We start from the raw sequence: 12,166 nt of genomic DNA, 5'->3' as shown, positions 1-12,166 counted from the left end.
ATCAGTCAAGCGGCGCGGCGGCGGCAATGGGCGGCCAATCAATGGCCGGCATCATAGACGTCGGAGCGGCATGACGTCGGACCTCCGTTGCTTGGCCTCCACTGAGATGCTGTCTTCCACCGCCAGGCGATGGAAGGTGACACCGGAGAACACCACCGTACTAGCCGCCATCCGTGAGTAGCCCCACCACACTCCCAGCCAGAACCTTCCCCTGCGGCCCCGCCAGGAACACCAACGTCGTTATTGCCGAGAATCTACGACTTGGACGAGGGAGATGGACTGGAGGGAGTGGACTTTGGAAAGGAAGTACATGACGATTTTTTTTCTTCATTATTATTTTATTTATTTATTTATTTTAAAATCCAATTTCTGGAACTTAGAATTATAGTCGTAAGAAAACCATAATGTAATTAAATTAATTGATAAAGAAATGATTATATTATTCTTTCAGAAACACCCGTAAAAGGATTCAAAAAATCTATATCAGGCGCAACGGGCCATATTTAATCACAAAATCAACTCTTTAAACACTTCGGGATTTGACTGATTACCTCATGCAGTATCACGAGGTTAGGCTGAATCCTCCACCCCAATCTCAGCTTTGAGATCATTGATGCTCTGCTCCAGTTCGTCAATCTTGCTTCCCATTTCATCTAGTGTACTGATGTTAAAGAGAGGAACACAATTGCAGATGAAAATAAGTAGTGGTAAAAAAAACATCAACTAAAAATTTTGTATCGTGTATAGGTAAAACAAAAAATTTTGATTCATAAAATCGAAATATTCTAAGTAGGAAGCTTGTTACAACATTTATATTAGAATCTTTCTCCGCCCTTATAAAATAATACATGAACAATATACCGTCAGGTATAGATAGGTAAAGTTGTTTCTATCAGTTCTGTAATCTTCTTTCCAAATTTATGTTATCAAGTTAGAAATTCGTAGATTAGTCATTAAATAGAGAGGCAGAGTCAACCTATATCGTATACAAGAAGACCTATCAGTTATAAACCAGATGGTGCAGTAGATCAAAGACAAAGCACAGGATGCCAACAACATATAGCAGAAATCTGGTGAAAATTGTACTACTAAATTTAGAAGTCTCAATTCCATCAGGTGATGCTCCTGTAAGGGTCTTGAGCACAAAAACAATACAAACGCAGCGGAATAAATACAAGATTCTTACAGAAGATCCATGCCAAGAAAACCGTATACTAGTTGTGATAAGAGTTATACCTTTGTTGTGTAAACACGAACTCCCGACAGCAACTTTGTCCTCGTTGAATCTCAGCGTGATCAAGTATTCGCGCCTCTTTTGGTATCCACAGAAACATGTTCCATCCGTCTTACGAACTCACAAACTCGGAGAAGAAAAACCAGCTAAGTTTGTGCTAGCAACCAAACAAGGAGGTTTCGGCCAAAGAGGAAGAAGGAGACAAACAGGTGGAAGAACACAAGTGTTATACATCAAATGAATCAAAACCCCCTTGTGTATTTATTCAATCAATTGTCTTAATTGACATTAATTATCTAATTAAGTCTTTTGGTTAATTCAAAATTAACCTTTCCTCTCCCTTGATGAATTCGAGTTCACCCAATGAGTCTAACTCATTGATCCTCATCAATCCGAACTAATTCCATGAGTCTAATTTGAATTGAACTCAATCTAATAGTTGAATCCATTTGAATCTAACTCAATGATCTTCCTTTTTCAATGCATAATTAATCTCCATTAATCATCTTTAATGGGTTAGATTTTAGTATATTGAATTAATCATTAACCCAATAAGTCAATTCGTATTCATTAACCCAATAAGCTTAATCATCTCATAATTGGCTCTTAGGGTTAATACTAACAGCTCCTTTAGTCCATCTGGACGTATAGATATCAATTTGCAATTGAAAATCGATTCAATAGGTTTGTTGTTTAGCTATGTAAATTATAAAGGGAGTATTGGTGTAAACTATATGTTCATGGTGTTTTTGCCTTCAATAGTTCTACAAAAGGCCAAAAAAGGAGCTTCTTAAAAGTATACTTATTGCCCGTGTATAGAAAGGATATTCTTCAAGAGGATGCCCTCAGACATTGCCTGGAACCTACTTTGCTGCAAAAGGCTATATACGTTTTAAGCATCAAATATAATAGAACAAAAATAACTGTTAAGTGAGCAAAACTATTGCTGAATGAAGAAAAAATATCATACCATCTGCACTAGAAGGTTTTGGAGCTGCAACCAAAAGAAATGGGTTAATGAAGTACCTTGTTTATGTAAATTATACTAATAGTATATCAAGAAGTTAAATTCAAACAACCATTTCAATAGAAAGGTTTAATAGAGATTGACTTGCTGCATTATCAACATTGGAACGTATGACTATGTTTGTCGGCAAGACGACAATCCCTGTGAAATTTCAAGACAGACAAACTGATAGACTCACAAATGCAGTCATGTCAGCAGTGCTTTGTGTTGGGTACTCTGACTCTTGGTCAGCCTGAAAATGAAAAAGAACGTGTTTAAGTCAAAGATATGTAGAAGATATCATTTAAAAAATTGGGGCTGTGTTTCATCCCGCATAGTAGTAGTAGTGACAACTCATGACGATATTCATTAAGAAAGGTGAATGATATATAATACCGACTTTAAAAAGTCAGATCAAGCAGGAAAATATTAGTAATGTTACAAACCATCTACGATGAACATGCCTCTGAAAATCGAGATTGATAATTAAAATTTTGATCATGGAACTAATTAATCAGACAAAATTATCATTATCATCAGGTTATTTAGAGTAGAGAAAAACAAATATAAAAAGTCATGGATTACAGTGTTAGACAATGAGAAGACTGTAATATCGTTGAAGCCGATCTGGACCTTGCTGTTGTGTGACGCAAAGCAGCCGACATAACCAAGTAAATGAACAGTGAATCATGATTCTGAACTATTCTTCGTGATGATACTTCACTAAGGCCACTATATATGATGCTATGGCTATCAGGTACCAAAATGCAACACTTAACACTGACAAAATTCTTCAAATATGAGCACTATCCATTATCCAAGCAAGTTGATGATAATCAATTCGGTTAAACATGAAATCAAGAGTAGTTTATCTATAGATCCAGTAGAAATTTGCCAGTTTTGCTTTCCAATTACCCAGCCCTTTTGACAAGACTTTGTTCTGTATCGAACTTGGTTCGTCCTTTTAATCCAAGATTTTTCTGGAAGAAAACCGCAAAAATCAATACACTGACAGATCACTTTCTCCATGTCAGACACCTGAACAATGTTTCAAACTAAACTTGATGGAAATCAAAACCACAATGAGATTATGAACATTCATACTACCAACTCAATGCGAGATCAAAAGATAGATCCAAAGGAAGGAGCCGATCGATTCCTCCAGCGATCTAGGGCAATCAAGCAGGCAAGTGATCCAACCGACCATCGGAGAGATGAACAATGAACAAACGATGGGATCTAGCAGTAAGTCGAGATCAATGGCACTGACCTTGACGCTTCCGGTGTTACTGCCGGCCATCGCGAAGCCTTGCGGTTTCTGGATGATTCGAAGAAAAAGGAATATTTAACATTGTAACGGTCGTTATAAAATGACTCAGGACTGGAACGGTCAAGTCCGTTACGATGTGCGTTATATTGTACAGATCTGCCCGTTACATTGTACATATTGAGTAATTGTGATCATTTTCAGCTATTTTTCATCGCATTTTCTTTGCAAAAATATTAATAATTTATTATCGAATTACCAGACAAGTTTTATTAAATTAAATATTTTATATAAAATTAGGAAAAATACCTTCTTTTTTTTTTTTTTTTCCAATTATAGAGGAGACGATCTTTCACCCGATCATGGCTAAGAAAAACCGATTCCAAATCATTCTTCCTCCGTTTCTCTTCCGATTCCAACTCACCTCTCATGGAATTTGTGGCGAGCGATTCATTTAATCCCCGCCGATCGCCATCTCCCCAGCCATGGACAAAACGATAGGGCAGAGACAACTCCAGCAATGACAAGGATCAGCAACGGCGTGGTGGGCGCCCTCAACCTCCTGACGCTGCTGGCGTCGCTGGCGGCGATCGGGGTGGCGCTGTGGCTCCGCCTGCGCGGCTCCACGACGGAGTGCGAGCGGGTCCTGTTCCCGCTTGCGCTGGCTCTGGGTGCGGCGACGCTCGTGGCCTCGGCGCTGGGCCTCGTCGGCGCCTGCTTCCGGCGGCGGGCGTTCCTGTGGGCGTACCTCGCGCTGCTCTTCGTGGTGATCGTGGCGGCAGTGGCGCTCACGGTGGCGTTGCTGGTGGTGACGCACAGGGGCGCCGTGGGCCGGAAGCTACAGCCGCCGGGGCACCTTAAGGAGCACCGCCTGACGGACTTCCCGCACTGGCTGGCGAAGATAGTGCGCGAGTGGAAGAACTGGATCGTGATCGAGTCGTGCCTGAAGGAGAGCGGCGTGTGCCTTCGCGCCGCCGGCGTCACGGCCAGCCCGACGGACGTCGACTTCTACGAGAAGCTGTCGCCGATTCAGGTCCGATCCACATTTACCAATCCCTCCGCGAAATTTGAGATAATGTCATTTTGCTCCGCTAATATATGATTAACATCCACATCACCCTCACTCACCCTTTATCAATCTTCCAAAACACCACCACAACTTTAAATATTTTTATTTTTTTATATATTTTTTAGTCCGGTTGTTGCAAGCCGCCGAGGTACTGCAAGTTCATGTACGTGAACACGACAACGTGGGTAAGCCCGAGCTTCGACGCTGCTTCGTCGCCGCCTGATTGCTCGGCGTGGAGCAACGACGAGGACAAGCTTTGCTACGCGTGCGACTCGTGCAAGACTGGAGTTATCATAACGCTCAAGGGCGGATGGAGGAAGCTCACCGTCGCCAATATCGCACTGCTTTGCTTCCTCATACTCGTTTATGCGGTCACTTGTTGTGCGCTGAGGAACGATGAGGCTATGCGACAACGTTCTCTGTGCATTAAGAGTGTAGACAACCAACCCTAATTACCTTTGATTCATTGCCTTTGAATCTCATATAGTTGAAGTGGGTGATCAATTAATTAATTAATTATTATGTTTTTGTTATTCATTTAGAAATATAATTAATGAGCGTAAGCTCAAATCGACCCATATAACAATTTATAATATTTAATTACTAATTAAATGGTTATTTTAGAGTCAAAACTAAATCTATCATGAGTCAAAATGATACGACTCGATCTGAATCGCGACCCTAGCTATTAATCATTGACTTGCTCCTTTCTTGCTTAGCTGTTGAGGAATGGCCGTAGCACATGCGAGCACATGCACACTTTATATATATAAATACATAGATTAATTAATATATGTCCTTACTTAGAATGCATGGAGGGCCATCATCCACTATTAAATCTAAATTTTCCAACTATACGGCTCTTATCCTCCATTTGACCCATTAATATGAGTGTTCAAATCAAGTCACTTTTTTTTATTAGATTAATTAATATTACATTGGTGAATTGCTCTTCTATACCATCCCAATTAGGTCAGATTTCGCATTCAGGTTCAATTGATATTTACTCTGAATCATTTAAGTTAGATTAAATAAACCCTCGTGTGTGTCCATAAACAAGTATATATTCACACACGCTGTCCTACACGTGCGACAACGCTGTCAGACACGTGCACATGACATGACGTGGAGTCCATGCCGTGGCCCCCACAGCCGCAACGCGACAGATGCTCCCCATGAATGGATCGGCCTTCGGCGGACGCTTCGGTTCGGCCCACGATCTTTCGGAAATGTCAATTGTGTTGAATCTCTTCGGTTTTAGGAGGGCAATCGGCCAAGTTTTGCGGGTGTAAATTTAATTTTTGAGAATATGGGGAGCGAATTGGAAATTTACTTCGCCCCTGGCTCTTGCTTATATAAGAAACTCATCTCCTCCTTGCCGACTCAACAACCTCCTCTTCTTCCTCCTCCTCTTCGAATTTCTCCACTGCCGATCACTAGTCCGCGATGAACTCGCCGCGAAGGGATCACCGGTGGCAGCAGGAGGCGGCGAGGGGACGGCGGAACCAAACCGCGAAGAGCTGCTGCGGAGGCAGAGGAGTTAAAGCGGCGCCGGCGAGGGTGAGCAGGAGGGTGAAGGAGCTGCAGAGGCTGGTGCCGGGAGGCCGGGATCTGACGGCGGCGCAGCTCCTCCTGCGCACGGCGGACTATATCCGGCGGCTGAGGCTGCAAGTGCAAGTCTTGAGGATTCTTTCCGACAACCTAGGCACTGCGCCGGCTGCTTAGTTAATACATAATCAATCAGCCCTTGAATTATTAACTACTGCTGCTTAACTACTGCTGCTTAATTAAAATATAAGACCCCTTCCTGTAATTTTTAAAAATTGTAAGAAATATATTATTTTTCAGTTTATTTACATATTATTATCATATATTTGTATTTTTGTGTGATACTGCTAGTTTTATAATCTCTCAATTAAGCAAGCAATGAAGAAGAATGATATTGCTATATTTTTATGCACAAACATAAAATGCTCACCACTTGTAATTATGTAGATAGATATATTAAACCTTCTTCTTGGTTTACAGATTAATTTTAAACTGAAGGGATATGTAAAACTCTTCCGTATGTTAATTTTTTATTCAAATTGATTTTATAAATATACCTCATTTATATCCTTGAATAATTTTATAAAATATACCATCATATTAGTAGTCAATTGTAAATTTTAATAAATTATTATGGTTGGTAGCACTTAAAATCAAATTATTTAGATTTATATTATAATTTTGTTTGCATTATCTATATCTATCTATCTATCTCTTTATATATAATTAGGAGTTTAAATTTATGTAATGATATTATTAATTGGAAGGTGGTTAATTAACATAGTAGTTACATCAACTAATTATATAGGGTTCCAAGTTTTATCTCTAGAATATCTAATCATAATTAACACACAATTAGAATTGTAGTTGATCAAATTTAATGAGCCTTTGTACATTACTTAATCACTTGACAAAAAATTCTAACAAGCAAATGAAAATGAATAATGTCATTAAAATTGGTAATTTGATTAACCTGAGACAAAATCTGCTGAAATTAATAGATTCTGATCCTGTTCGAGTGCTGAGTCGATAGACGTTGGGGACGTGACGCTCCTGTTGACGGGTTGAAAACTCCAAAAATGTAGATCTCGTGGCGTCGTGGACCTGCAAGCACAGTGCCGAGCAGAGGAGGGGTTCCCCGACGATGACCCTCCAACGTTCAAATCAAATCTCCCGCAGAAAGAAAGAAGTAGAGCAGAAGCAAGGACTGTAGCTACAGTAGAGATGTAAGCATACCTCCGTCGAAACTTGTGGGTCCTTATATAGGACTCTCCAGAGGCGCGTGCATGCTCCCCGAGACATGCACGCCCCTCGAAGCATATCTAGAATGAATATGTTAGAAAAGCGTGTCTGACATCATACCTCAATAGTATAAGCATCGTACGATTCTATGTCTGACTCTGCTACCGACCCTGTCGCCTGTTGGCGACGCTGCTCCCCAAGAAAATATCGCCAACTGCTCCCCTTGGCCCTTTCCGGGTCGGGCGGGGGAGCCGCCTGCTATCCTAGCTGGTAGCCTGGCGGGGCCGAGCGCGATGTCCGCTCGGCCCTGATGCACACTGGGTCGCCCGTATGCCCCAGCTGCATAACCAGGGAGACGTCCGCTCGGCAAATATCCTCCCTACATGCCTGAGCCCATGAGCTTCAGAAGCTCGGGATTAATCCAAGCTGTAGTAGTGTGTCAGGTACTCCCTCTGTCTGATCGAGGAAGTGAATGACCCGTTGGGGCGAGCTCCTTTAGCGTTGACCACATTGACCTTTTGACCTTCCATGTGTCATTGACCCTCCTCGGGCGGAGAGCCCCTTCCCATAGCCGGATCAGATTCTTTTTAAAGAAAGCATTTGAATATAATTAAATTTTGACTTGACATGAGAACAATTCTCTCCGAGAGGATTCGATATCCGATTTGGATAGAACTTAATTAACTTCATTGATTATTCTTAGCATGGCAGATTTGACTCTATGGGAATTTATCATCAGCCACCAAAGTAAATCAGGAAGCACGACATCCTTTAATTGTGCCCTCTATTTAGAAGATTTTTTTTTATAAATGCGTCATAACTGGGATCGAACTACAGGTATCTGGATTTTGGGTGACAACTTAAATATCCTGCCATGGTACCTTAGTTCCGACACTATAGTATTTTTCTTTTTTTCGATGTTCGATATGAATAGTGAAGGATAGAGAGATATTTATTTTTTTGACCTAATTAAATAATAAGATAATCAGGTATAAGTATTCAGATAATGGAGACGAGTCGAGAAGAATTCTACCCATATTCGACTCCAATACTTCATGAAATTATATAAATATATATATATATATATATCTACTGTCTGTTTACTTTTGCTACTGTTTACTATCTGTACTGAAAAAAAAAAAATTAGTATCAGAGCCTTAAGATTCTCTTCGGACCAGTTTATGAAACAAGCTCCAATTTTCTAATTCTCATTACGAGGAAGCTTTAGACTATCTCCAACAATTTGCTAAATCCAAAGACATAGGCTATAGCAATTCTGCTTTAGTAAGCCAAGGAGACCAAATTCTAGTACAACAGAATAACACGATCCTAGCCTTACTTACTTCTTTGCATTACAGACTTACAGTCTTAGAAAATCAAATTCTTACTTTGGAAAATCACATACATAAAAACACTCATACACAGGATTTAAAGCAAACATTAGAAAATATAAATAAAGATCTTAGTAAAATTTCCCTAGGAAAAACTATTACTAAACACCCACCTACTACATATAAATTCTTAAAAATACAAGATTCACCTTCTAATGGCTCTACAAACAAAAACACAAGTTGAAAGTTTTTCTGGCACCTCACATACACTAAGACATCAAACGAATCTCTCCATGATATCCAGAAAATCTACAAGTACCCAGGCTACCTATCAATTAGAAGAACTTATAAATATTGACCAAAACTTAGATATCTTCTCTAATGAATAATTAAATACACTAAATCCAAAACGATTATATCATTAGGGGTTGTTATCTTTCTCCACTTCACTTTATAGACATCATAGAACCCAACCATTACACCTACCAGATGGGGGAGACGAAAGATTTAACCTTATGAATGAAGAATCTACTAGACTACTCTTACAAAGAAAACATAATTATATTCACCTAGGACTTATTGTGTTTGGCCTCAGAGGACTTACTCGAAAAAGCATAGGAGCTAAAGTTTTCTTAGTACTATATGACTCAATGTTCTCTGACAATGACAAAGCGGTTATTGGACTTATAGAAGTAGATATAAATAGTAATTTAGGAATTACGTATTTTTGTCCTAATTTTAATATGACCATTCCAGAGTTTATTGACCATATTAAAATTTCTGTTCAAGCCAGGGGATATGGTGATTTTCATAAACATAATATTCAAATAGACATAATCTTTCTAGGAAAAACAATGACTAGCATAAATAACAGTTTTAAAGTACAAATTAATAATATAATAGAAACTCTCACGACAAGGGGAATTTATTTCATAAAACCCAAAGACTTTTCATCTGACTTACTTGCTGGATTAGACTGGAATCTTAACTTAGATCTAAATATTACCCCACAAACACTACAACCAAGAGAATCCATAATCTATAAAGATAGACATGGTAAATCAATAGTAAAATTTCATAATTATAAAACCTCAACTTCCTAAGAAGACAGTCAGGAAAATAACCAACCTACTTTAAATCTAATGAACATAGAAATTAATACACACTCACAAAAAGAAAAAGATAACTTCCTATTTTATGATGATTTAAATGAATACGTCTACCTTCTATTTGAAATAGCTAATTATTTTACACAAGAAGATCTTATAGAATTAGAAACTTTTGACATACTGCTGTTGGTGCAATATCCCTTAGGTCAAGGTTGACCTGGTTGACCAAGCTTGAGTCTTGGTTTGGATTTTGATGTTTGACAATAAGATATTTATTGCAGAAGAGTCAAGTAGGTCAAGTTTGACTGGATACTTGACTGTGAAAGTCCTGGTGAGTGAAGCCAGGCAGAATGAAAGTCCTGGTGAGTGAAGTCAGGCAGAATGAAAGTCCTGGTGAGTGAAGCCAGGCAGAAGGAAAACCCTGGTGAGTGAAGCCAGGTGAAAGTCCTGGTGAGTGAAGCCAGGCAAGGGAAAATCCAGATGGATCAAGGATGATCGGACATCTGGTGTTGGGAAGTCCAAGTAAGTCAAAGGATTGACTGGATACTTGGCACGAGGAAATTCAGATGGGTCAAAGGGATTGACCAGACATCTGGTGGAAGTCCAAGTAGGTCAAGGGAGTCACCAGATACTTGGCACGAAGATAAAAGTCCAAGTGGGTCAAAGGGATTGACCGGACACTTGGTGAGGAGTCCTAGCAGGTCAAGGGAATGACTAGATGCTAGGCATGACGAACCAACAGGTTAAGGTTGACCGAATGTTGGTTTGGGAGGTTTGGGATTTGGTTTTGAGCAAATACCAAGTGCTGGATCGATCAGTGGATCGATCCAAGATCTGGATCGATCAGTGGATCGATCCAGACCTTTCTCAGCGAACAGAAAGCCTCTGGATCGATCAGTGGATCGATCCAGATGTCTCAATCGATCAGTGAATCGATTGGGACGCTGCTGCTTCACGCGATAAGCGCTGGATCGATCCGTGGATCGATCCAGGCGTTTTTCCAGAGCACAGAGGCGCTCTGGATCGATCCGTGGATTGATCCAAAGCCTCCCTGATCGATTGGGAATAATCGAATCGATCGGGATCCGACCGTTGGCGTCGATAAAGGCCGCAGGCGCACGATTCCTTCGGTATCTCTTCGCAGATTCATCTCAGATCTCTCGCCAGCTTCTCCACAGCACTCACAAAGCTCAGATCGCCAGTTCTTGAAGGATCTTGGAAGGTTTCCAAGTCAAGAGGCGGATCAAAGCCAAGAAGAGAAGTTAGGGTTAGGGTTTGTACTCATTGTAAGCTTGTATTTCTTGTATCCTTTCCCTCTCTTCTTGTGTTGAGTCTTGTAGGGCTTCTCCGCCCTTGGTAGTTACCATAAAGGAGAGTTTTACTTAGTAGAGGGTGTGTGTGTTGGTGTGGATCCTTGGATTAGTCACCTCTTGTGAGGTGGATACCAAGTAAACCAACTGTGTTAGCGTTGTGTGATTTGTTTCTGTATTTTCCGCTGCACATCTTCGAAGAAACAAACAACGCCGAACACCACGAAGCGCGACGAGTTATTCACCCCCCCCTCTAGCTACTTTTGGTCCTAACAAGTGGTATCAGAGCGAGGCTGCTCTTCACCGGAATCATCGCCGGAAGGGTCAAGCATAACAAGGAAAGCTAGAGGGTAAAGAAGTTGGAGCAAATTCATTAAAAGTCAAAGAATTCAAGAAGCTCAACTTCAAGATGCAATTCCAAGATGGGCTTGGATTTGACACAAGGGTGGCTCCACCATACACATCGGCAAGCTTCGATTCTTGGAGATCAAGAATCGAAAATTTTCTTATGATGGAGATAGAGCAATGGTTTGCTCTAATGGAAGGCTTCAAAGCTCCAACAAACTCCAGGGGCAAGCCTCTCAAGAAAAGCAAATGGAGCTCGGAGCAAGTCCAAAGGTGCGAGGCAAATGACAAAGTGACCAAGCTTTTGGTCAATTTATTGCCGAGCACCATCCTTTGCAAAATTGGAGAATTTGAAGATGCAAAGGAATTATGGAGCAAATTGGCCAAGCTTCATGAAGAGATCCCCTCCACTGTACAAGAGCAAGAAGTATCCAGAGAGGGTGACTCTTTGGAGCAAGACCAAGATGAGGACTCCAAGGTTGAGAGATGCTCAACCTCCGAAGAAGAAGTCCAAGAAGAAGCTTCATCCTCAAGGGAATGCATCGAAGGGAACAAGGAGGGAGCATACTCCTTGTTTCATATTCAAGATGATGAAGCATCCACCTCTAGGATTGAGGGGGGGCGATCTTTGGTGACGCCGGATCAAGAAGAAGGAGAAGCCTCTACATCCGGGTCAAGAGACGAAGAGGAGGAAGAAGATTCTAC

The 12,166-nt window shown here is 40.7% G+C and overlaps 3 protein-coding genes across 28 annotated transcripts; 2 read left to right on the top strand and 1 right to left on the bottom strand.

Annotated features, from left to right (window-relative positions):
• Positions 1-419: 419 nt before the first annotated feature.
• On the bottom strand, positions 420-3,569 carry LOC122056055 (heat shock factor-binding protein-like). Of its 26 annotated transcripts, none has more exons than XR_006133011.1 (6): positions 3,511-3,555; positions 2,826-3,409; positions 2,314-2,493; positions 2,205-2,228; positions 1,237-2,115; positions 420-661 (listed from the first exon to the last, which is right to left on the bottom strand). XR_006133011.1 is itself a non-coding variant. In XM_042617822.1 (5 exons), exons 1-5 carry the CDS (start codon positions 3,538-3,540, stop codon positions 571-573), a joined length of 237 nt encoding a protein of 78 aa, XP_042473756.1. In that variant the 5' UTR covers positions 3,541-3,555; the 3' UTR covers positions 420-570. The 26 variants fall into 26 exon arrangements, 2 of the variants coding, with proteins under 2 accessions (XP_042473756.1, XP_042473755.1); XR_006133008.1 differs by having other exon boundaries at positions 1,237-2,105; XR_006133009.1 differs by having other exon boundaries at positions 2,440-2,493.
• A 458-nt stretch (positions 3,570-4,027) lies between these two features.
• On the top strand, positions 4,028-5,058 carry LOC122054723 (tetraspanin-8-like). Its single transcript, XM_042616161.1, has 2 exons — positions 4,028-4,540; positions 4,702-5,058. The coding sequence occupies exons 1-2, from the start codon at positions 4,028-4,030 to the stop codon at positions 5,026-5,028; spliced, it is 840 nt and encodes a 279-aa protein (XP_042472095.1). The 3' UTR covers positions 5,029-5,058.
• A 909-nt stretch (positions 5,059-5,967) lies between these two features.
• Positions 5,968-6,493, top strand: LOC121968110 (transcription factor IBH1-like). Its single transcript, XM_042518611.1, has one exon. It carries the CDS (start codon positions 6,023-6,025, stop codon positions 6,299-6,301), a length of 279 nt encoding a protein of 92 aa, XP_042374545.1. The 5' UTR covers positions 5,968-6,022; the 3' UTR covers positions 6,302-6,493.
• The last annotated feature ends 5,673 nt before the right edge of the window (positions 6,494-12,166 follow it).

The sequence above is a fragment of the Zingiber officinale genome, chromosome 3B, assembly GCF_018446385.1.
Source record: "Zingiber officinale cultivar Zhangliang chromosome 3B, Zo_v1.1, whole genome shotgun sequence".
NCBI lineage: Eukaryota > Viridiplantae > Streptophyta > Magnoliopsida > Zingiberales > Zingiberaceae > Zingiber > Zingiber officinale.
Note: the sequence above shows the minus strand (reverse complement) of the source record. Positions and strands in the feature narration are given on the sequence as shown.

Coding starts and splice junctions, on each gene's coding strand:
- LOC122056055 (XM_042617821.1), bottom strand. CDS start 3,269: ATGGAGAAAGTGATCTGTCAGTGTATTGATTTTTGCGGTTTTCTTCCA. Junction 2,229..2,439: donor CTGCTGACATGACTGCATTT/GTGAGTCTATCA, acceptor TTTTGGTTGCAG/CTCCAAAACCTTCTAGTGCA. Junction 2,106..2,204: donor AAAACCTTCTAGTGCAGATG/GTATGATATTTT, acceptor AGCCTTTTGCAG/CAAAGTAGGTTCCAGGCAAT.
- LOC122054723 (XM_042616161.1), top strand. CDS start 4,028: ATGACAAGGATCAGCAACGGCGTGGTGGGCGCCCTCAACCTCCTGACG. Junction 4,541..4,701: donor AGAAGCTGTCGCCGATTCAG/GTCCGATCCACA, acceptor TATATTTTTTAG/TCCGGTTGTTGCAAGCCGCC.
- LOC121968110 (XM_042518611.1), top strand. CDS start 6,023: ATGAACTCGCCGCGAAGGGATCACCGGTGGCAGCAGGAGGCGGCGAGG.